This window comes from Silurus aristotelis, assembly GCF_946808225.1.
Source record: "Silurus aristotelis genome assembly, chromosome: 19".
Lineage (NCBI taxonomy): Eukaryota > Metazoa > Chordata > Actinopteri > Siluriformes > Siluridae > Silurus > Silurus aristotelis.
In genome coordinates this window covers 19549061-19574185 of record NC_139592.1, presented here as the reverse complement: position 1 = coordinate 19574185, position 25125 = coordinate 19549061, and the positions used below count along the sequence as shown (strand labels likewise).

The following is a 25125-nucleotide window of genomic DNA, read 5'->3' as shown; positions in this document are numbered from 1 at the left end:
CGGTGAGAGTGATGAATGATAAAGTTGACAGATTAATCTTCTTTATTCATAGGCAACACTACCCAACACTGACTTCTGCTTACTACCCAATACGGACTTACAGCTTATGTGATAACAAATAATTCTTCAGCAATTATTAATGGCACGAATCTATCCTTCTAATGATGCTGTACGTTGTTTGTTCCTCCTTGCCACACAGTATAACACTGCTGTAAAACAATACTGTAGCCAATTCCCTGTATGAACAGGAAGTGGTCCTGTTCTCGCAGTTTATGGTTTTAAAAGCCATTTTGCTCATGTTTTATAGCACAAGTGGTCCTGATGGATGAACAGAAAACTGTATGGAGGTGATAAAAGGCTGTTTTCACCCTCTCACTAACCGCAGGTCAAGGATCAGAAGCTAAATTTGAACAGAACGAAAGTGTCAGGTGCACAGTAATCAGAAACTGATGTAATATAATGGAAAAAGTATATAGAAATCATATTTTAGTCGTTATCAATGTAATATTAATTATTATTATTAATATTAATATGAATAATAATAATAATAATTAATAATAATAATTAAATATATATATATTTATATATATATTTTTTTTAATTTTAAGAATTTGAAGACATGACTGTATTTTATTTTTTATTTTATTTCTTTCTTTCTTTTTTCATAAACCCCATTCCCAAACACAACTACGTTGCAACGACTCTAACCTATGTGTAGAAGATAATAACTTGAATATGGCGAAACAACAACTCAACTCTAAATAAGCTTATGCCATAAGGTTAGAAACTTTATTGGGTGTACACAAACCATAAAAGTGCTTAACTCTCAACGCGAACCTAACGGCAATTCCACTCTTACAGTAATGCAAATATACAAAACAGTGCAAACAGTCCAGGGACAGGACGAGAGACAACGACAGAGTCACAGGACTGACTCTTGGGAAGACTATGACAATTAAAATAGTGGGGCAGTGTGTGTTATTATTTGTTAGTTAAAGTGTGGTGTAAAAAAGTGTAAAATAGGCTATATTTTACAAAACACACAATCAAATTTAATAGTGGTGCAACACAAAAAATGTGCTTCCAAGTTCTTGGGTCAATCACAATTCATTCGCTTTACTCAGTGTGACTAAAACCTCTTAAGCTTCTTCCTGCGTTTTGATGTGGAGCACTGATTCTTGTTACACGATCCGCCATAAACAGAAGGACAAGCTGAACATGGCTTTCCTGTCTTGTATGGAGCTACTCCGACCCAGTTACCTCTGCAAAACAAGCAACAACACGGTTATTATAACTTACAATACTTAACATAAAGGTTGTGTAAATGATACAGGTTTTGAGACTATTTGTATTGAATCTTACTTGATGGAGTAGTTGCAGACTAGCAAGGTGGCTTGTTTCCATTTTGTACCAAACACATACATATTTGAACACCTGTTGATGGCACACCCAATCCTATTGGTGCTGGCCCATACCATCTGCAATCCAAAATTAACATGGTTTAAAGACACATCAATCTGGTTGAAAAATCTCCTTCCCAAATAATTTTAAGCACTGTTTTAACCTGTGTATGAAATTACAAGGTTTTGTTTTATGTAACTTTATAAAAAAAACTGAAGAAATTTCTAAATATTTCCCCATGCAAACACAAGCGTAAATTGCAGGATAACATTAATGTGTTGCTATTTTGATGGGACACAAGCCTATTGTTTTATTGTCATTTATTTGCACACTGTTAATACTTTCATGGTAATAAACTAGTGTGTAGCAGAAATAAAAATGGTGGTGCCATTTCAAATGCATCACCACAGTGGGATTTTTTAAATGCGTTATAATTCATGTGCATGTGTTTTACTATACCTAAGGCCTTAAAAGTCCTGTCCCATGTCCTCAATGCCATTTAATGGATGTACAATATCCATAAATAACCTAATTTACCGAAATACCAAATAAATGCAGCGATAAAGCAGCTTTTAATCCCACAGACGGTGTATTTTATCTACGATTTAATCCATACTTGTAACATTTTACATCTAACAAACTAGACCTGTGCTTCAAAGCATAGAAATTTAACCATTTCCTATTGTAATTTCAAAAGAAATGTTTTGTTACTAAAATAATATAGCAAATACTGTGTATGTACATAAGAGTCAGCGATATCAATCCTATCTAATACCAATAGTGTTTATTGTCAATTCTAACAGGTCACGTCATCACTCTCTTTTTCACATTCTTCCATTTATGTTTCTATGTTGGATTTGCCAACAGATCCAATGGTTGAGAATGTATATAGCATATATAGTATGCATACAGTATATTTCAAGATGAAGCTCTTGGGTACATGGCTGTTAAATTCCTTTCACAGTTGGTGAAAAAAGATGGCTATAGATCAGATGTTGCATGTTCTCCCCAGGTCAATGTGTGTTTCCTCCAGGTTCTTCTCAATCCCCACAAACAGAAAGAAAGTAAGTCATTTGGCCTTTATTTGGCCTAAAATGTGAAAATGTCTGTGGCATTCCAAATCCTTCACCACAGTGGGAATGTAAATCCATTTCAGTTCATGTTCATGTGCATGTGTTACTTTACCTGAGGCAGACTGTATCATTTCATTACATCCAGCCCTGTCCCATTTCTTCAATGCAGTTTAAAAGATGTTCATTATCCATAAATAGACTACATGTATTGTCTACCTGAGGCAGGTGTATGTGTGTATGTGGATGTATCTGTAAATGACACCACTAATAAAGAAGAATGAATAAACAATGTGTTTGCTTGCAATGTGATCAGACATACATTGTAGTGCCAAAGATCATTCTAAGTGTATACTAATTAATATAGCAGGAGTCTTACATGAATTTTATGCCTTTAAATGGAAATCCACACAGGGGGAAGAAAGATTTGCTCTTATCCCCTGACCACAGAGTGTTGTTTCTGAAATTTGCTCTTTTATTTCGTTTTTTTTCTTTTTCTCTTTTTCATAAGGCATACCTGTGTGTAATGGGTGCAGACAGAGCCGGTGCATCTGTTGGGGTAGGAGAAGGAATACTTCTCATCATGCCATGACTTTACCAGCTCAATGACTGATCTATACCTACAGGAAAATGACCACATTGTTAGGTCTTCTTTTTGGGGTGAATCCTAAGAAGGTCTTTGAAGAAAACAGGGTTTTGATCAGAAAATGTTCTGAACACTCTAGGTTGTCAAAAACTATTTAAAAAGAATTTAGAAGTCAGTCATACAATCTGAGGTGATATAAGAGTTCAAAAATTATTATCATTTACAAATATAAGCTCTGAAAACAGCCATGCTGATGCATGAATGGTTTATAGAGGCGTCATTATTAAGTCTTTATTAGGTTTGAATGATTAAAAAAGAAACAGATGTGTATCAATGTTTGCAATACACATATAATATTGCCAATGGAAATTTTGCCTTCAAGAAATGCCTTGATATACTGTATGTTAATAATAATATATATATTTTTCTAAATAATTGTCGCTTTTTTCAATTCATTTGATCAAATCAATAATATTTTTTGGTCCCAGACTGAGAAATTTGGACCAGTCCAAAGATGTTGTCCTGAACCTGCTCATTTTATTCAATAGTGGACTCAATTATCATGCAAAACAGGACTGTATAAAGAATGTAAAGTATTGAATGATGCTATATAATAATAAAACAAGCCAAATTATAAATATAAGAGTAATCATAATTTAACCCAGCAAACTTTTAATACCTTCCGGTGGTGATGGACAGGTTCTGGCCCGTGTACCTCATGACATGTGATGGCCCATGATCCCATTTGCACTGCAAGGCCCAGGATTCAGCCAATTTAGCAAGTCTGTCATTCCACACCTTTTCAAAAAAATAATGAGAAGCCTCTCTAAATAAAACTGTAAATGGAGTCAGTTGTTAGACACACTTTTAATGATTTCATAACTAAATAGGAGGCAAACTACCATGTACTCCATGTTCGCAGCAGGTGGGAAAACCTGAGATCGCACACTGTTGTGGTAGTCCAGCAAAGCCATCATATCCCGGGAGGAAATGTAGCGCTTTCTCCGGATATGAGGCACATCGATGCTGCTTGTGTTGTTCCAGCTCAGGTCAATTCCAAACTCAGACTCAGCAATGATGGGAGAAAGTTCTGTGGTGTTGGTCAGAGTAATAGCCACTCTGGTGCATGGCATCACCCACAAGATGGCAGCCAAGACCAGATGACTGTTACTCATGGTGTTGCTGTGTAAGGAGCTTCCAGGGTAAAATCCTTCCACTGTGCAGAAGTGGATTCATTTATTTAGATTAAGATTTTTAAACTAGACATTAAAAAGCATTCTTGTAAATGATGGCATAATGGACAAATGATGGCATAATGGACAACATGCACATGGACAAAGATGCAATTGTAAATATATAAATATTGTGAGGAAAATATTTGGTTCATTTTGAATGAATGAATTCTGCATGAAATGTATTTTAAATATAAAGTTTCTAATTAATATTAATATCGGTATCAGTATTAGTATTTATTCAACTTTATATATATATATATATATATATATATATATATATATATATATATATATATATATATATATATATATATATATATAAAATGTGTGTGTGTGTGTGTGTGTGTGTGTGTGTGTGTGTGTGTGTGTGTGTGTGTGTGTATGAAAAAAAAGATAAAAAATTGTGTTTTCAGACCAAGAAAAGCACATTATTTGCAAACAAATTAAGAAAAGTCATAAAATTAAGAAGGATTTTCTGTAAAAAAAAAAATGAGTGCACAAATGGAGCTAGTTGAGCAGATGCACACATCATCTTAAAACACACAAAAAATTAAACACCAGCTTTTGGTTTACCTTGTATTTAAGCCCTACAGTCCCTCTAGCGAAAGCGTGAAAGCTCCTCACTCTGCATACCTTCAGTCAGAAATCCAGCACTTTGGTGCAGCTGAGCCTGGAAGCAAGAAGTGATCTGCACTTAAACGCCAGCCTTTGCAAACGACACGTCTTGACAGTACTTAACAGGACTTGCGGTGACTGAAGCCATCTGACGTCGAAGAGCAGACGCTCTGTGCTTCTTCAGCCCTCACAGGGATGGTCCCTGGGTTCACGAAACACATTGATGCGAGTTTTTGCTTTTTCAGCACACACTCTCGGCATGAGCACCAGGCATCTTCAGCCAAAACCCACAAATGATTCTTTTCTTCTAAACAGAAATAATCAATAGGAATGTAAAACTTCACCTGGGGGTTTGGAACTTGTTCTTCAGGGTTGTTTTATTAATTTTTAACTGCTGGGTTTAAATGATTTGTTATTTAAAAAAAAGAATCACATAATTTGTTACTTACCAGTGCACCAAGATCCACACATACTGAAGTCCATTGATAAATGAATTGCCTGAACTCCTCAAATATACTGTGGGTCTAATCATTTTTGGAGAAAAATAGTGTATAATCTGTTATGTTATGTGTTAATGTTAACATAAAATCACACGATTAATGAAAAATATATGCAGTTTTAAAAGTATACGCCATATTTCTTCAAATTCATCTCTGTCCATGGCTAATACTTTGTTAACATTTTGGATAAAGCCTTCCAAGATGCCGTCCGAGACATTTTTGCTATTTCAAATTTGCTGGTTATAGTCATAATGATATCTCAGACCCTATCTCAAATCACACTTTTGAATCAATAGTGCATCAGCTATAATAACCATGTGATGGGAAGTCATCTTTAACCATCACAGTCTCTCTTTATTGTGAAATAATAGCTTCAACTATAACATAATATGAATATACAGTATATTATATTAATATGAGTTACCAAGTCATAATAATCTTTTTATTAAGATGAAACTATGGCAAAGTGTCTTATAATTGAGCAACCAAGTCATAAGTAAGAGAATAATCTGATTATTGTGATTATTATCTGATAATTATCTGATTATTGTGATTTTTGCCATATACATATAACATATGCTTTGAGTTAAGTTTTTAAAAACAATGATATGATCATCAAATGGTTCATGTTTGCATCCTAGTTGATTTGTTTACATTTTATTGGCTAAAAGCTGCTATAGTAAGAAAATATTAACCAATCAGAATGATGTATTTTTCTCTGGTTAATTTTGAAAGCTAGTAGCTACCTACACTTTGAGTTCAGAGATATTGAGATGACAGCTGATGAAGTAATGGAGGTTTATTAAAAGATTCATGGATTTACTTTGGATTACTAGCATTTATTCAATATTTGTCAGTTGTTATACAGATATTTTTTAATGAACTATTTTAATTAGAAAAATAAATGGCAAATATATTTATGCTAGCACTGCTGCTACATCCACCAGTGATCTTTATTTAGTATTTGGTTTTATTTATTTTTTGTTTAGTATATTTCTTATATTTCATTTATTACTAGCTAATGTCATATACCATGTATGTGTGTCACTCTAACATTGTTTGAACACTTGATCCTGATCTAATGCTTTGATTATGTGAGGTGGGCTTGTGCTTGCATCTCTATTACCACGACAAAGCAGTACAACAAAGCGCTTGGCGGGGATGAAAGAGAGGAAAAAAAGGATCGATCAGACAAAAGCCAGTGCACCAGATGTCCAGGATTCCAGGAAGACTTGAAGGAATCATGCCATGTGCAACACATCTCAACCTAGACTTCTTGTAGTGCCAAGGTACATGCCACGAACTGGCACAGATCCACCGCACAGGGTCACTGAGACAACACAGAGTGCTGCAAAGTGAAACAGAATTAGCTACTTAGATACACCTATTAAGTCTGTGTGTTTTGTTAGTCTTCCACATATGGCTAATTAAACCATTTCCTACAAAAGCTTGTTTTTCGTTCTGGACAAATGTCTGCCGAATGAATGACATCACCGAACTGGCAAGAGGGTTCCCCCCACCAGGGCATACGCTCTTTCAGCATTTACTATAAACACTGTGAAGCTTTACAGTATTTGCAGAGTCTGGTTAACGCTCACCCCAATGTTGCTATAGTGAAATGATGCATGTTTTATTTTCCCTCAGACCAACAAACACCAATGTGGTCCACTGTAGAGCTAGCAATAGTTCCTTAGTGTTAGTTTTTAAGAGTAAATATATAATATTGTCTCTGAGGTGACAAGTTTAGAATTAGGTCTTGCTTTATACAGAGAATAATCCAATATATTATACAGGCAGGTGCACTAGAATGCTTTTCTTGAATTACAAAGTTTCTTAGTATTTGCTACATCACGCCATTTCTTGCTCTAATCTCGGTGTGCATTTGAGCGGAACTCCACAAGTTTGCAAAACTTTACGCTCCAATTTTTGATCATATCCATTCGAGGAAGCACACGAACATGAAAACATAATCTTTTGTACAGGTCCATATGGTTATTATCCCAAATTTTTAAATAATGCAGGATCTTCAATGTTAAATAGTTAAGATATTGAACATGCACTTGCTTGTTTCCAATTGTAAATGAGAAACAATCCCAGCTTTTCAGTGTAGTCTCAGACTTTTAGACCCCACTGTATATAAAAAAAATGTAGACAAGCACAAGAGTGGGATTTAATTCCACTAACATAGCCTCTGAAGTATAACTGTCCCAGCATTTATGCACATTTACAGCATTTGGTACACGTCCTTATCCAAACGACTTACATTAATCTTTTCAATTCAACTAAGTTTTGCGTCTTTGATCCGATCCATTACTTTGAAACGTTAACAGCTCAACTCATGGACAATTACTATCCTGTTTGCAGATGTTCACTCTGCTATGCCACTGTCCTGCTGAATTCTCAATTCTGATTTGTCGGAAGGTGTCGATCAATTTTACGTAAGAGAACCTTTGACAATAATGCAAGCTGTAATGCATATTTGTACTATTTTGCTTATTGTAATACTTTATCATTTGTATAGTATTGTACATGGGGACTTGTGTGATGGACGCTTTACATTTCTTATGTATCTGTAGCCATGGTGACACTGTTGTAATGTAAGTGATAATGCATGATTAAGAAGGCATTACATTATTAATTATATAAATTTGTTAATCAGATGTTAACACTAAACTATTATTAATAAGAATATAATTTCTAGATGTGAATCAACTGGCTGTTAATGTATGTGCTTGATTATGTGCTTATGTGCTAGAGAATAATTAATTATTATGAAAGCATTAGTTACACAGTAATTCTCAATAACCCTTTTTTAACCTATTTAAAATTGAAGCTGGATGGAATTTTTTATTGGAAATATTTATTTTTCTTTTTTTATTCGCTTTATTAGCCTTGCATGTATACATTAAACACTCAAATACCACACAAAACTCACCACCAAACAAAATGGCTTCTTAAACACTGTAAAACTACTTGCTTTATAAACATTGTAAAGAGCTGACCTGACTGTTCTAGTGCAGACCTTTATAATCATAGAAAACCAAAAAGATGTTTTTTTGGGGGGAAAGAATCTGTGAAACAACAACCTCTTTCAAATATATTACATTTAAAGCAGAAGTGTGTGTGAGTGTGTTCACAATGAACAATACAAACATACACTGCCAGAACTGGCATGGAGCACTATAGGCATTATTCAACCACAATACTAATAGTTCATAATGAATATGATGTTAATCTTAACCAAGGATGCAAAAACTCATGTTCAAGGTGTATCCTGTTAAAACTCGGTGTCAGGGGGCAAAAATACACACATCTTTCACACAAGTAGAAGTACAGATACTCATGTTCTAAAAGACTCTATGAAAAGTTGAAGTACATACTATACCTTTTCACAAAACTGTTCTCAGTCATGTTTACATCGCTGACTTCCTCTGTCTTATCCACGTTAGCCAAACTTTGTGTTGCCTTCTGCCTCGATTGTTAGCTTCGTAGGCTAGCCTACATCTGTAGTGTGTGATAGTCAGAAAATGATACCAGTGGTAGGTTGAAAAAGTATTTGTTACTTCTCTGCTCAGTGTTGGAGAGAATCTTTACTAACATTACAAGCTTTTGGAGCTTTGGGATCATTTTGCTTCAAGGGTGTTCGTAATGAGATGAGTTTAGGGGGTCTGGGGTTCAATCAGTGTTCCAATTAATCACAAAGGTGTTCAGTAGGGTTTAGCTCTATAGCAGGACACTTAAGATCTTCCACTTCAACCAATGTAAAGCATATATGCACGGAGCTGGCTTTGTGCATTGTGCATAAATGCTGGACATCCTTTCGTCAAGCAATAATTGGGCAAAGATACATCAAAGATACATCAAAATGTATTTTTAAATAAAAAAGCTGTATTTTTATATTTAGGAAATACTACAAAATACTTTGAAATTTCTTCTCAAACCTTCCATCAATTGGCATATTTGATCTGTTATTTCACAATTACACAGAGCTGATCAAGCAAACAATATTTGATAGCAACAGCTTTTCTCTGGCAGAGTCATGCAATAAATCTGACATATGCAACCATTTAACAGATCAAACATGCACATATATAATTCTTGTGATCTCTCAGAAGAATATGTTCAACAGTTCTAACTCATAATTGTATCCTAATTTAGTTATACAGTGTTTGGTAACGAAGGGCTACTTTGCAGTAGCAACACTGACTCATTTAAATACAAAGAAAACATTCATAAGAAAACAACTGATGGCACCCGTTTTTATAGCAACTAGTTTCTAACTAATTAATCATTTGATTTTTAATCATAAATATAATAATATATTATGTGTCAGGCAGTCGTTCATGTAATGGTATGCAAAATCATGATCCTACCAAACAGCTGCTTGGATTAGGGAACAATATTTTGCAATAAAATATTTATTTATCAATCATTGGTCACTTATTTGAAAGCTGGCAGCCTGCACATCTCTTTGTTCACCACCTTCTTCCATATGGATCAATTTTCTGTTCTGATCTCAACATGTCTGGGCAAACTATTGAGTAGGCACCAATCAGAGGCTGCATTTTAATGATGTCATCATGCAGACGTCTTACAAAGTATTTTACAGTATTTTAAAACTACAAAAATACAATATTTGGACACAAAATATGAAACCATTTTCATCAGCCCTCTCAAATACAAATCACAAAATAGTATTTTATATTTGAGATACATATTTGAAAAACATGCATCATAAATACTGACAGCATACTTCTTTGCTGTAGATTTCACTATAGTTATTTACAATCGGAGATTATCCATAATAGCTCTGTACAAATACATCTGAAATTTTAAATTTTATGTTTCAAACCTCGTTGTAGTTAAGAATGAAAAATTGCTCGAACAAAGACTTCGCAGCTACAAGGAGCCTTGTCACTTTGTGTTTTATCGTCCACCATTAAGGTTGTTTTCCTTTTGAGGTTAGCAGTTTCCAGGGTCAACCTATAACTCTTGGGTCAAAGTTTACTGGTCACATCTGTTTCTCCCACTTTCTTTTTGTTACAAAGAAATATTTGTTGGATTTATTGAACGGATACTTGTTTTAAACATTGACACATTCCTAGTATATATTTACAAAAAAAAACAAACAGCTATATCAGGTTTGCTCAACGACCCTATATCATTGGTTACATTCAATAGATGTGCTCCTGAGCTGAAACACTTACCAGTTTTATGTAAAGGATCTACACAACGACCTCCTGCACTCCCAGACTACAACAGACTCTAGTGTAGTGTAGCAATTTATATTTAGCAAGAAGCACAACCATGTCAATTCTGCCACATACTTAAGAGTTCTGTCATCACATATGAGTAGCGAGGGGGAAAAATGCTGAACGGAAATATCAAACAATCCGGGCAGGCAAAAAAAGAAAAGCCCATACCATACTCATTTCATATGTTACATTAACACAACCAACAAGGTTCACTATATTGCAACCCTGCACCTAGGATTTATTTGGGGAAAACAATCATTGCACTGCCTCGCTTGCATTATTATTTGTACTGCCTCTCTTTACATACCCTGCACAAACTGTATAGTAAATATATTTATTTATTATTATTTTGACTAAGGACTTATGTAGTCGAATCTGATTTGCCCTTATTTAAAGCGTGTTTGTGTGTTGTGGTGGGAAAGGATTGGGGGCCGGGGTTTATTTAATAACCTGCTGCCATATGCGGCCCAGAGGGGGCTGCATATGTACTCCACCTCAATCACCTTTATTAGAACAAAAATTGCATTTACATATTTACAGTATATATTTATATTTTGTATTCATCCTGCATTTTTGCAACGTTTTTTTTTTTTTATAAATATTGTAAAGTGTGTAAAATATGTCATTGTGAAATCAATTCTAGGCAATAAATGAGGTATTTCTTTGTGTAATCTCACATCATGAACAATTAGCAGTCTGGGCTACAAAGCAGTCATCCACAGCCCCACTTCTGAATATCACCGTACAGTATATATTTTTCTTATAACTGCTAGTTGGTTTGTTACAAACTAAACTGCATTCATTTGAACCATTACAAATCATTACATCTTTATCACTTGCAAGAAAAAAAAAACCTGGCAGAACAAGACAGAGTAAGAAAGAATGAATGGGTTGAAGAACAAAGTTGCACAGCTGTGCGGTTATCTCTTTGGAAAAGAAAAGAAGACAGGGGGCGTTGTGGTGGTTACAGTAAACTTTGTGTCTTTATATCTAAACTCCATGTTTCAACTGAATAGCACTGAATTAGCACTTCAAGAAAAACTAGTGGAGACAGAATGAACAGAAAAATGGTGGTGTGATGATGCCATTTGCTGCTGCTGCTGCTGCAAAAAAAAGAGTGATGTGATGTGATGTGTCTCTTAGATTCTGTGTGATGTGTATCACTACGCAACCCACATCCAACTCTCCAGGTCTTGGCCTTGCTGCCTCCCGTGCCCTCGCTGCTCCCTGTGTAGTGATCCATTTCTCATGTCAGCAGTCCAAACTTTGTTTTCTGGCAGACCGAAAAACAAATTTACAAAGCAGAGGAGCTGCTCACTCGGATGGGTTGTTTGAAAGGAAATGCAGACAATGGGGCTCATACTGGTTGACATTTCCTGAAAGAAAATCGACGATGAGTCAGTGGAAGAATTGATTGCTTGCTTGCAGGAGAAGCGAGGACACACATCTTCCAGGTTCAGCTGGAGAAACGTTGGGGCAAATATTCACCTTGAAAAAGACGTCCACTATCCATCCAAGCTGTATAGTACTGGTAAAAAAGAAATGGTTTGGACTTTTGAATTTATAAATAATTCGAAGGTTAATTTACCTCATTGTAAACTGTAATTGTCCCATAAATCTATATTAAAATGTTATAAATGGTCCTGTCTTCTAATTATATTGGAAAACAAGTACCGTATTTTTCGGACTATAAGCCGCTACTTTTTTCCCACGTTTTGAATCCCGCGGCTTAAACAATGATCGGCTAGTTTATGAATTTTTCCTGGGTTTTTCCCAGTTTCACAAACTTCAAGCCAAAAAACTGAACTCCATAACATAAGACCAATAAAATTCCGTATGGAAACGAAAAAAAAGCACCTCACCCGTGTTCTGAGCTGCATGGCATCGGGAGAAAAAAGTTTTTTTTAAACGCACGATGATGCCAAAAGATAAACTCCCCAGAGAAATAGTTGTGAAAGGAAGGAGGAAGACAGTGAACAATGACTTTCTTGGTAGGCTGCTGTTTAGATACAAGCCGTTGTAGCGCGTTGAGTCTGGGTGAAGGGAGAGCTCGCTAACTCCAGTTACAACAGAAATCATATAAGCACAGACAGGTTTCCAAAACTCGTGCTTTTTTATTTTTCTTGGCAACAGCGTTACGGGTTAGTCAAAGAAACTTCATCAGAAAATGATAAGGACATAATCCTTGGTCTTGAACACACGCAGTAATATCGGAAAAATGCAGTGGCATGCTATTCCCAAAATACCGCTATGCTCCTAAAGGAAGCGCAACATATTTCACCTGTTACACCGTGTCTTTCGTTAAAGCCTGTGTAAAGTACATTAGTGTAGACATGTGGCTTATAGACAGGTGTGGCTTATTTATGTTAAAAATAAAAATATTTGTAAAATTCAGTGAGGCTTATATATGGGTGCGCTTTAAAGTCCGGAAATTACGGTAACACTATTTGTTACAATATCATGTGCTGTACTGCCCAAATAATTAACAATTACCTATGAATAATTATAAAGCATAAATCAAAAAATGTATATGAAAACTTTTGGGGAAAAAAGAGCAGGTGAATATTCAATTATGGTGAACCAATACACACACCTTACACACACATCCTATTATTTTATGACAGTAGTGAAAACCAATGGGGTCTCCTGTATTTGTAGTATCTGGTTTAAGGTTTGACAATTTAAAATGCGTTTCTGCTCACCATGGTTGTAAAGAGTGGTTATTCAACTTACTATGGCCTTCCCTTTATCTTGAAACAGTCTGATATGGAATGTGAACATTTATTGAAGCTTTTGGCTTCTATTCAAACAATTTGCTCAATGAGCTGCTGCCAATGTGATTGTGACTGTCTAAGTGGATAACTGCATAAATAAGCAATTTGAAATGTTAATAATGTATTTCTTTACTGAATGTTGCTTTGTAATTATGCATTATTAGTTATAAAGGTACCTACCGAAATACATTTATATAAGAGCATTATAACATGGTTCTAAGTGATTCATAAATCTATATTATAGATTTATAGGGCATTATGGAAATCTATACAGTTTTATGGCATCATTACCAACTGGGTTGCAAAGGTTTTATGCAAGTGTAGGTGCTACCAAATATCAAAATTTTCCAATTGGACTTCATACATATGGATTTCGGAAAGTCTTCTTTGTAAGCAGGAAGTGTTTCCAGGCCCAGTCACAAGAAGACTAATAAATCTCAGCCGGCTTTAGTGCAGGATGAGTCTGGAGAAACCTTAAGCCAGAAGCAATCTTGCATCTTCCACTACATGACATCACTCTGTCTAGACACTGGAGTACAAAAGCACACTGTAACTCTGTAGCGTCCGTGACTTTTCAGCAACTTAGTTTCAACACTTAGATGTTGGCTGCCGAATTTGGGAGGCGTTAAATGGAGGTGGAGCGGAAATTGAACTAAAATGATCATTTGAGAAACTTAAATAATAAAATAATCATTTGGCAAAGGTACAGATTTTCAGAAATCTGGCAGGCATAAAAGACATTCTGATTCTTTGGTAATGTGAACTATAAATTCAGCTTAATTTATTATTGTTATATGCGATTGCAGAATGCTAGACCTCAACATGGTCTTTCCAAAATCATTGAGATGTGTGTAGTACAGATATATTGAAAAACTATAGACATCAGAATATGATAGACATCAGAATATACTAGGGACTCAGTGTTGCTACTAATCAGAATAGGGTCTTGTGCAATAAATATCAAAGTACGGTAATTCTTGAAATGATCCTGAGCCCAGCAGAGAAAAGCAGCCATGGTAACAGTGTATGGTCTGTGTAGACTGTAAGAAGAAATAATGTGTGTGCACTATTGTTAACTTGTTTAAAACACAAACACTGAATAAAAAGGAAAAATGCATCTCTTTGGTCTGATGCCTCAGATTTTTGGACTTTTGTAGCTGGGCTCAAAATGGCAACCTACAGAAGCTTCCTAGAACTTTTGGAGCTTTTTTCCAATCCTAAATATCTGTGTTTGTATGCATTTGCACTCATTAAATGATTAATTTGACCTTAATATTGTATTCATATTCATATATTAATTGTTGAAGTTTTTCTTTTTTTTTTTCTGAAAAATGTCCTTTTTTATTCTGTTAAAAGGTGCCGATAATTATGATATTTATAAAATCATAATCATGTGCATAAATGTGACCATGGCCTGCTCCTGAAATGATAATGACCCTGGTACTGGGAACAACCAGAACAGAAAAACTACACAGTAGGTCCAACTTAAAACACGTGCAGTGCCTTTTCTCAGAACCAGCAAGACAAATGTGTTCTTGTTTTTCGTTTTTGGACTACAACAACTGTACAAATCATTGAAATCGCAACTCATTCGTTAAGAGACGCAGACACAGATGTGCACTTTAATACATCCAGGACATTTATACAAGGATTTCATCCATCTAGGTGAACCTATACACACATGTTTCCGCTGCAGATGTTGCAGCGATGTCTTCAAAACAAGCCTTGGATGGTCTCACTTTGCGCTCCCAACGTGCTTAATTCTTTTTCTTTTGACACACTCAAGTCATTTGGCAACAGTTCTGCTCTTGAAATGTCCAAACAACACAAACTTACACTGAAAAAGAAGTGCAGAAAAAAACACAGAAGATCCAAATGCACCCTGTGCTCCTAGACCACATCCAAAGTATACTCACAGCCAGACAACAGTAAAATTCATGGCCATCTCTTGTTAAAATGCCGGTATTTCAGACAGCACAGTCTGGCATGGTGCTGGAAAGCAGAATGGAGACACAATGAAGCCAAATGTGAGATTTGTTCTAGGAATCAGGACTTTGAATATCCACATCCTTGCCAAGACAAGAGTGCACTGAGGGCAAAGCGTGCTTTCACTTGCAGCAGAGATCGAAATCTGAAAATGTCATCGAGCAGGACTTTATGAAGGATTAGATTGGAAAATCATTTCAGAAGTAAAAAACGACCAGAAATATCAGTGCTGAACAAATCTCAGTGAAAATGATTCCTAATAGGTTCTATAGAATGGCTGAAAGCTTTAAAACATCTTTTTTACTTTGGGTGTTTATATATATACCCTTTACTGGTCTCTGGATACATTTTTGCTACTTGAATTTCACCTCTTGCATTGATTATACTGCCCTCTACTGGATATTATAGAAGCTACTTAAGAAGCTTTAGGGCTCTGCTCTAGAGTTTCAATTAAAAATGTAAAAATCTGGGGGTGATTATTGACACAAACATTACTTTCGATCCTCACGTTCACAATACAGTTAAAAAATTTTTTTTTGCATGACTGCACCCCAAGTTATCTTTATCTGTTGCTGAAAAATGTGTCAATACTTTATTTTTTTATACACTGATTAATGTAATGCTTTACTTGCAAAGGTTTCTAAATCTAGTTGAAACAAATTGCAGGCGGTTCGAGAGAATCCTGACAAAGACCAGCACATCTCTCCAGTGTTGGATTCATTGCACTGGTTTCTTGTCAGGTTTTGGATTGCTTTTAAAAAGCTGACCTACACGGCCCTACACAGTATGGCGGAACATTATTTGTCACAACATTTAATTGTCTACACATCAAGGCATGATCACTTTGCTATTCTTCTAATTCTGTTCTTTTAGATGTTCCTCCTACCCATTTACATTTTATGGGTGACCGAGCCTTTTCTTCTTGTGCACCAAAACTTTAGGGATAAACTTATAAGGGTTAACCTTATAAGCACTAAATTTAGGTACTAAGGTACTAACATATACATTTATATTTTAGGATCTATTTATTTATATAAAGCTGCTTTATGACAATGGCCATTGTTAAAAGTGCTATAAAAATAAACTTGAGTTGAACTAAATTGAAGTATCTTGGCTTATCGTAGCTAGTTCGAATATGACAATGTTTTCTATAGCATCTTTTTTTATTTTTTTTATTCAGGGGTCCAGGAGCCCCCAGAGGTCTTGCAACATAGTCAAGAAGTCCACAACTTTAAATATTTTTGGTCGAGCAGTAAAAGTTAAATTTTTATAATCCAGGGTCTATGCACCAAACTCACCTCAGATCTAATATTGTAGATCAGTGGAAGTTGAAAAACAAAAAGCATGAGAAACGTAAATCTAAAAAGATTTTAAAAAGAGAAGCTTGTATCTTAAAAAGAACCTAGAAATACCAGGTTCCCATTAATTCCCTTTCTGTGCCCTGAGCAGTTGCTCAAACAGACAAGCCTGTTTACATTTTCAGGTGACAGGGCAGCTCGTAAAAATGCTCTTGTAAATGTTTGAAAGTAATTATGGTGTTTTAAATGACGTAAATCGACACCAAACTGAACTTTTGCTATGTTTCTGCACGGACTGATTTAAATGGATCATTTGATGTGTTCATCATGGCGGAATTTAACATCATCAGTAAAACCAATGTTTAGTGAGTAAAAGTAATTTCCTGTTGGAATTTTTTTTTATATTTGAGTAGAATAAATGTGTGTTACGCTGAAGGTTTTAATTTCACCTTTTTTATATTTATTTATTAATATTTTTTATAAAAATTGTCAAACAAAAATGTGCGCTTATTTTTTTATTCATTCATTTATTCATTCATTCATTTTCTCCCGCTTATCCGTAATTCGGGTCACGGGGGCAGCAGTCTAAGCAGGCCCCCGCCTTCGACTGCTGCCCAATCCTCACAGCACCGTCCCTTAAGGTCCCTCCTGCAGGTGGTGAGCCCACGGGAAGTAATTTTTTTATATTTAACCATAATATAATATAAAAAAATCAACAAATTTCCTCATTCTGCTGATGAAGACTGAATTTAAAATATGATTTGTCTTGAAACAAAAGGAAACAACATTTATTTATTTATTTATTTAACAAAGTGAGATACAGAATCAAATAAACAAAAATAATGACATATTACATATATATATATATATATATATATATATATATATATATATATATATATATATATATATATATATATATATATATATATATATATATATGTGTGTGTGTGTGTGTATGTATGTATATCAATTGCGGGCCGTGCATTTGGTACCTGGGCCTTCAGTGGGGAGGTACCTGACTTAATCCACCTCTTAATACCACCACTATCACGTCACAATCATAGAAACCATCAATACAATACAAAAATGCAATATAACAATTCACATATTCACATATGGAGGGTGAATACCATTTTATTAAATACCATTTTACTCCAAACCTCTACACTACAACCACAACTGTGCCACCTACAACATCTGGAGCAGTTCAGAATCAATATTTGTCTAATAACAATGACAAAAAAATTTAAAATGTTAATAAAATACAACCCTTCTCTCAAGAGATACAGACTCATAACTAGCACCGCTCCTCAGAGGCTGTAATCCAGTGGTACCGCTCATATTCACTGGTCTGGAAGTGGAGAACAAACCCTTTCCCGGGCTGAGACACGCTAGCTAGCTTCCGGGTTGGCCGACCTCCTCACGATGTCTAGATTTTCATAAAAATATATTTTTAAGTATGTCTGAGACCAAATCAATTTTTCTTATTCTGTAGGTGTAAAAAAAAAGTCTAACTCAGATGTATTAATGTGTATAAATGTAACAGTTTCCCTCTGACCAACCAATCAGAGGACGGAAAAATGCTGAGCTATTCTAGAGGTGAATTTAAAATCTGATTGGTTAAAGAAACAGACCCGTTGCTAATATTCTCTATGGTAAAAGGACCGGCAGTAATGACTTTACAGAAGCTAAAATCTGATTGGACAAAATATTTTACATCCACATGCACGTACTGGAAGCAGTGCAGCCAAGAGAAACACTACGAAATGAAGATAATTAACTGTTGGGAATAAATTAATACAATTTCATGGAACAAATATTAGAATTTAGGTTGTAAATGTAGGTCAGTGCTTCTGATAGTGTTTAGGCCATATATATATATATATATATATATATATATATATATATATATATATATATATATATATATATATATATATATATATAATTACTATATATATATATATATATATATATATATATATATATATATATATATATATATATATATATATATACATTTTATAATATTTAAATTATAATTTGTCTTTGTGTACCTTTACTATAAATATGAAATATTTGCCACATTTTTGTGTCGGTCCCTTTAAAAGAAGGGGCGTTACTTAATGGTCTCTCCGCCCCTTTGACGAACCCGGAAGTGACCCATTCATGATCTTTCTTGTCATTGATCTTGAAGCTGATTTTAATTCTCTCTCTCTCGCGTTAGGACACAATGTCTGCGTTAAGCGGCGTCGTGAAGGAATCGCTTCCTTTACTTGAATTTAATGTCAGATTTGGCCGGAAATATTTGCCGTTGTTTTTCTTTGCTGTTTCACTTGGAGGCTCGCTATTGAAAGAACTGGACGTTGTGCCGAACACATACTTCAGCAACAGAAGGAACCTTTTCAACGTGTAAGTACGAACATCTCAGGTAGTAAAGCTAAATTCCACTGTGATGTTGGATCAGTAACTGACTTCACCTAATCTGATTTAACCACATCTGTAGTTTGAGTTATGCTAACTGACTAGCTCACGTCATCGAGCTTTGATCAAGTCCTCTGTTTCAGGGGAAAGTTCATGCATGCTCGTGATGCGCCTGGTCTCCGCGTGACGTCATCGAATACTTTACATATTACTTTACACATTCAAAAAAGCTTTTACACGAATAAAATGCAGTACAATAGAATAAAACGTTATTGGAACACGTTCTTAGAAATATAACTATATACATATATTTATATATAAGGATTAAGTGATTGTTCCCAAAGATGATAATCAGTGATTGGTCATTGAGTGCAATGGTGATCAGTGATTGGTCATTAAGTGCAATGGTGATCAGTGATTGGTCATTGAGTGCAATGGTGATCAGTGATTGGTCATTAGGAAGTAGAGCTATATGTGATTGGTCTATGGGAACGATGGTGATCAGTGATCGGTTATTGTTGAATACAGGTGATTAGCGGTCGGCCATTGGGAACAATGGTGATTGGTGAAAACAATTGCTTGCGTCACGCTGTTAGCTAATGCGTTGAGTACAGGACAGTCACTAAAGTCCGCTCAGAATGCTAATCATTTTGCTAATGTGGTTTAAAAAGTCAACAAACCTACTGACCTCCTGCTTTTTCCTCTGCATCTGAAAACTTTACATTTGATCACTTTATGCAAAGGGCAATAAAATGTCCTGAATGTAATTTAGCACCATGTTACAGTGTATATAATTTTTTGTTATAGTATTTACTGGGCCACTGATCGAGTATTGTTATATTGAAGTCAATGACAGTGTAGCTTTCCAAATTAAATATAGTGCATACCGAATCAATATTACGACAGTAAGTACTGAATAAGTGCTGTAGGTCTTATTTGATGTATTCTGTTTTTTCCCTTTCAGATATTTTGTAAAATTCTCCTGGGGATGGAACCTGCTTTTGTTGCTCCCATTTATATATCTGTCCAACTCCTACAACAGAAACCTCACCTTTGCATTTCAACGTCTCGCATCCCTTGTGGTTGCCACAGCCATATGGTATTCCTGCACTGAGATATTCTTCTTCATTGAAAATGTCACAGGGGCATGCTACGACGACACGCAAACCATCCAGGACGGTTTGAGCACCAAGGCCGAGTGCAAAACGGCCGGCTTCTTTTGGGAAGGTTTCGACATATCAGGTCACTGCTTTATATTATCTTACTCAACACTCCTAATCATGGAAGAAATGGTTCCCATGTTACACCTTGTCCAACACTACAAAAATAGACCCACCTTTCTTGACCCTTTGTACCTCGCACTCAACGCCATTGCTGTTATTTGGGTTTGGATGTTTGCCTGCACTTCGGTGTACTTCCATGACATGATCCAGAAGTTTCTAGGGACGTCGCTTGGTGTACTGAGCTGGTATTTGACCTATAAGTTTTGGTACATGAAACCTTTTTCACCAGGACTCCCACCTCACCAGAGCGACCATAAACAACATGATTAGACTGAAAAGTTTGCAACAACTCGCCATTCAGTGTGAAGCCTCCAACCTTTTGACCAGGGTTATATTTGTATGGTGCACTACATGTCAAATTTTTTCAAAGGTCCCTTCTGACCAAGGGATTTGTGTGCTTGTTTGGCAGCTGGTGTTCCAAAACTGACTCTGTAACCAGAGAGTGGCTGCAAAGTCTAAAGCATATTGTTGCCTTTTAAAATGTGACCACAATAGGGAAGTGTGTGTCCCAAATGCTACAATGTCAATTTATTTTCTTATTGTTGCATCAACTAATACAAAAAACAAGGCACCTGTAACACTAGACTATCATTACTAGCTAAACTTTCTGAAATATAATTATATATTAGTGTTGTCTAACGGCTGAGAGTCTAAGCATGTTACCCATAATGCACTGGCAAACAGATGTTACCTGATTGTGTAAAGAAAGAAAGTGCAAAGCTATGGCTGTTATCTATAGCAAAGCTAGAGATTCCATTTGCATATCCCGCAGCACCATCAAATTCTTGGTTCTATTCGGTCCGAATGGGTTGATGCATAATCATTTAGACAAATTACACTTTTATTTCAGTGTATTCCTTCAAATATGACCTCAAATTGTTACACAAATTTCTGTTATTGTTAGGGTCTCTACAGTTCAAGCGCTTTTTGGAACAACTAAAGCTGTGTCTATATGTTATATGTTTTCCAGAACCATTGTTTCTTGGGAATATGACTAAAATTCATTCACTTCAAACAAGAAAAATATGAAATGCTTGATATTATAGGAAATAATCGAATTTCGGCTCGTATCATCAACTACATTACTGGTTATTTTTAGTCAAATTTACCTCAGAACACTGAGGTAAACTATTTAGAGCACCGTCTTTGTTAACTATTTCAATGACTACCAAAAGAATACGTAGCTACTGAATAGCTATTTTGCCTTTTCTAGCTATGTTCGCATTTTGATTCAGTGTCAACATAATTGCATAATCGTTTATAGTTCGTTTCTTGTCAACAATTTCTGCCAAACACTAGAGGTTGGTATGTACTGTAAATATCACCTCATTTTGTTAGTTATAATAGCTCTCTGTTCATTTGTACAACTTGGACAACTTGTTGTTACAGCAGGATTTTGACTTGTTTCGCAACTCGCCATACAATTACCTCTGCTTGTAAATTAAACTTTCCCTGTTGCACGTCGTACGCTCGTCGTTTGGAAACATCAATCGAAGGCTTGCGTTCCATGTCGTTTATTACTGAATGCATCAAATGAAGCGCCTTTTAGGCATGTTTTGTGTCTCGTTCGAACTCAACTCGGACCTAACAAAAGTGGTTTGACTCGAAAAATCCCAGTTATTCATCTTTTAGGTTTACAAATTCCACACATGAGAAATTATTAGGTTTCCTGTGATTTTAAAGGGGTTACACTTTTACGTGTGTTACATGTGTATTGATTAAAATTGACATATTAGGGACCGGACTGACTTACAACATTGCCATGTAAAATCTGCACAATTATTAAAAATCTCTTCATTTTGTGGACTGGAGCAGTCTTTTACTTCATCCAATAATGGAAAACATTTCAAATGACTGCGCTATTGTGTATTTATTTCCACTATATTTTACATTGTATGTGTTTTACAAATTCAGTCTGTGTGAATTGCATTTGCTATTGAAAAAAGAGATCATTTCTTGTAAACCAGTCGAAAACCAGTATGAAAAGCTTATGGTTTGATAGCCATCCATCCCAATATCGTCTCTGTATCTTAATTGTACCTGTAGATCTATTGATATTAAACCTGTTAAATATTGTTATTAGTAGCAATAATCTTCTTCTTCTTTCGGCTGCTCCCATTAGGGGTCGCCACAGCGGATCATCCGTCTCCATACCACCCTGTCCTCTATATCTGCCTCTTTTACACCAACTACCTGCATGTCTTCCCTCACCACATCCATGAACCTCCTCCTTGGCCTTCCTCTTTTCCTCCTACCTGGTGGCTCCAACTTCAGCATTTTTCTACCAATATAATTCATGTCCCTTCTCTGCACATGTCCAAACCATCTCAATCTCGCCTCCCTCACCTTGTCACCAAAACATCTTACATGTGCTGTCCCTCTAATAAACTCATTTCTAATCTTGTCCATCCTCGTCACTCCCAACGAAAACCTCAACATCTTCAGCTCTGCTACCTCCAGCTCCACCTCCTGTTTTTTACTCAATGCCACTGTCTCTAATCCATACAACATCGCAGGTCTCACCACAGTCCTATAAACTTTCCCTTTCATTCTTGCAGATACTCTTCTATCACAAATCACTCCTGTCACTCTTCTCCACCCACTCCACCCTGCCTGCACTCTTTTCTTTACTTCCCTAACACACTCTCCATTACTTTGCACTGTTGACCCCAGGTACCTGAACTCCTCCACCTTCTCCACCTCTTCTCCCTGCAACCGCATCACTCCACTGCCCTCCCTCTCATTCACACACATGTACTCTGTCTTACTCCTACTGACTTTCATTCCCCTTCTCTCCAGCGCATATCTCCACCTCTCCAGGCTCTTCTCAACCTGCTCTCTACTCTCACCACAAATCACAATATCATCTGCAAACATCATAGTCCAGGGAGACTCCTGTCTGACCTCGTCCGTCAACCTGTCCATCACCACTGCAAACAGGAAAGGGCTCAGGGCCGATCCTTGATGCAGTCCAACCTTCACCCTGAACCAGTCTGTCGTACCTACTGCACACTTTACTGCCGTCACACTGTCCTCATACATGTCCTGCACCACCCTCACATACTTCTCTGACACACCTGACTTCCTCATACAATACCACAACTCCTCTCTCGGCACCCTGTCGTACGCTTTCTCTAAATCCACAAATACACAATGCAGCTCCTTCTGTCCTTCTCTATACTTCTCCATCAACATCCTCAAAGCAAATAAGGCATCTGTGGTGCTCTTCCTCGGCATGAAACCATACTGTTGCTCACAGATGGTCACCTCTTCTCTCAGCCTGGCTTCCACTACTCTTTCCCATAACTTCATGGTGTGACTGATCAACTTAATTCCCCTGTAGTTACTGCAGGTCTGCACATCTCCCTTATGCTTAAAGATCGGTACCAGCACACTCCTTCTCCATTCCTCAGGCATCCTCTCCCCTTCCAGAATCCTGTTAAACAATCTGGTTAAAAACTCCACTGCCATCTCTCCTAAACATCTCCACGCTTCTACCGGTATGTCATCTGGTCCAACCGACTTTCCATTCTTCATCCTCTTAATCGCTGCTCTCACTTCCTCCTTACTAATCCTATCTACATCCTGCTTCACCAACTCCACATCCTCCAACCTTCTCTCTCTCTGATTTTCCTCATTCATCAGCTGCTCAAAATACTCCCTCCATCTTCTCAACACACTCTCCTCACTAGTCAACACATTTCCCTCTCCATCCTTTATTGCTCTAACTTGCAGTACATCCTTCCCAGCTCGGTCCCTCTGCTTGGCCAATCGGTATAAATCCTTTTCTCCTTCCTTAGTGTCCAACCTCTTATACAGTTCCTCATATGCCTTTTCCTTGGCTTTCGCCACATCCCTTTTAACCTGCTGCCGCATCTCCTTGTACTCCTGCCTACTCTTCTCATCACTCTGTCGATCCCACTTCTGTTTTGCCAATCTCTTTCCCCTAATGCTCTCCTGCACTTCCTCATTCCACCACCACGTCTCCTTGTCTTGCTTTCTATTTCCAGATGTCACACCAAGTACTTTTCTAGCTGCCTCCCTCATCACTCCTGCAGTAGTTGCCCAATCATCCGGCACCTCTTCACCACCACCAAGCCCCTGTCTGACCTCTTCCCTGAACCTCACACTACACTCTTCCTCCTTCAGTTTCCACCATCTTATTCTTCTTTCAAACCTTACTTTCCTCCTCTTCTTCTTCGCCTCCAAAACCATCCTACAGACCACCATCCGATGCTGTCTAGCTACACTGTCCCCCGCCAACACCTTACAGTCTCCAATCTCCTTCAGGTTGCATCTCCTACACAGAAGATAATCCACCTGTGTGCACCTTCCTCCACTCTTATACGTCACCCTATGATCCTCCTTCTTCTTAAAATACGTGTTCACCACTGCCATTTCCATCCTTTTAGCAAAATCTACCACCATCTGCCCTTCCACATTCCTCTCCTTAAAACCATACCTACCCATCACCTCCTCATCACCTCTGTTCCCTTCACCTACATGCCCATTAAAGTCTGCCCCAATCACCAATCGTTCTTTCCTAGGTACACCATCTACCACTTCATCTAATTCACTCCAGAATCTTTCTTTCTCCTCCATCTCACAGCCAACTTGTGGAGCATAGGCACTGATGACATTTATCATCATCCCTTCGACTTCCACCTTCACGATCATCACCCTATCAGAAACTCT

General features: G+C 36.6%; 3 protein-coding genes across 4 annotated transcripts in view; 1 reads left to right on the top strand and 2 right to left on the bottom strand.

The window, feature by feature from the left end:
• Positions 1-762: 762 nt before the first annotated feature.
• r3hdml (R3H domain containing-like) lies at positions 763-5046 on the bottom strand. Of its 2 annotated transcripts, none has more exons than XM_083521658.1 (6): positions 4926-5046; positions 3960-4273; positions 3737-3855; positions 2989-3091; positions 1363-1478; positions 763-1262 (listed from the first exon to the last, which is right to left on the bottom strand). In XM_083521658.1, exons 2-6 carry the CDS (start codon positions 4230-4232, stop codon positions 1130-1132), a joined length of 744 nt encoding a protein of 247 aa, XP_083377784.1. In that variant the 5' UTR covers positions 4233-4273; positions 4926-5046; the 3' UTR covers positions 763-1129. The 2 variants fall into 2 exon arrangements, with proteins under 2 accessions (XP_083377784.1, XP_083377785.1); XM_083521659.1 differs by lacking the exon at positions 4926-5046 and adding an exon at positions 4866-4923 and having other exon boundaries at positions 998-1262.
• A 6707-nt stretch (positions 5047-11753) lies between these two features.
• fmnl3 (formin-like 3) overlaps positions 11754-25125 on the bottom strand; it is a 268194-nt gene continuing 254822 nt past the window's right edge. The window contains exon 25 of the mRNA XM_083570488.1: positions 11754-11765. The gene's annotated coding sequence lies outside the window, so the exon portion shown is untranslated. The remainder of the gene's footprint in view (positions 11766-25125) is intronic.
• fitm2 (fat storage inducing transmembrane protein 2) lies at positions 18857-22236 on the top strand. Its single transcript, XM_083570588.1, has 2 exons — positions 18857-19135; positions 20112-22236. Exons 1-2 carry the CDS (start codon positions 18957-18959, stop codon positions 20698-20700), a joined length of 768 nt encoding a protein of 255 aa, XP_083426714.1. The 5' UTR covers positions 18857-18956; the 3' UTR covers positions 20701-22236.

Bases quoted from the DNA above. Each gene is read 5' to 3' on its own strand.
- r3hdml (XM_083521658.1), bottom strand. From the start codon at position 4,232: ATGAGTAACAGTCATCTGGTCTTGGCTGCCATCTTGTGGGTGATGCCA. The intron at 1,479-2,988 runs GTATGCCTTATG...TTTGGATTGCAG, and splicing joins TCTGCACCCATTACACACAG to ATGGTATGGGCCAGCACCAA. The intron at 1,263-1,362 runs GTAAGATTCAAT...CTTGTTTTGCAG, and splicing joins GTCTGCAACTACTCCATCAA to AGGTAACTGGGTCGGAGTAG.
- fitm2 (XM_083570588.1), top strand. From the start codon at position 18,957: ATGTCTGCGTTAAGCGGCGTCGTGAAGGAATCGCTTCCTTTACTTGAA. The intron at 19,136-20,111 runs GTAAGTACGAAC...TTTCCCTTTCAG, and splicing joins AGAAGGAACCTTTTCAACGT to ATATTTTGTAAAATTCTCCT.